We start from the raw sequence: 210 nt of genomic DNA on the forward strand, positions 1-210 counted from the left end.
ACCCGGAGCACTTGGGGCAGGGGAGGGTGCCCAGCGGGACGCCAGCGCCAGCCCGGCTGTCCGTGCCTGCGCTGCAGAGAGCTGTGCCTGGGACGAGCACTTGTGTGACCAGGGGCTCTGCCTCTCCCCGGGCTTCATCTGCGACGGCTTCCACGACTGCGTGGGCCAGAGCGACGAGGCCAACTGCAGCCTGAACCACAACGGAGGGTA

The 210-nt window shown here is 69.0% G+C and overlaps 1 protein-coding gene across 1 annotated transcript in view; it reads left to right on the forward strand.

Moving 5' to 3' along the window:
• Window positions 1–77: 77 nt before the first annotated feature.
• MFRP (membrane frizzled-related protein) overlaps window positions 78–210 on the forward strand; it is a gene marked incomplete at its 5' end in the record, with an annotated part of 2,117 nt that continues 1,984 nt past the window's right edge. Inside the window, 1 exon segment of the mRNA XM_010155861.1 lies at window positions 78–201. Coding sequence (XP_010154163.1) covers window positions 78–201 — 124 coding nt within the window.

Source organism: Eurypyga helias, unplaced genomic scaffold (assembly GCF_000690775.1).
Source record: "Eurypyga helias isolate BGI_N326 unplaced genomic scaffold, ASM69077v1 scaffold29207, whole genome shotgun sequence".
In the NCBI taxonomy this organism is placed as follows: domain Eukaryota; kingdom Metazoa; phylum Chordata; class Aves; order Eurypygiformes; family Eurypygidae; genus Eurypyga; species Eurypyga helias.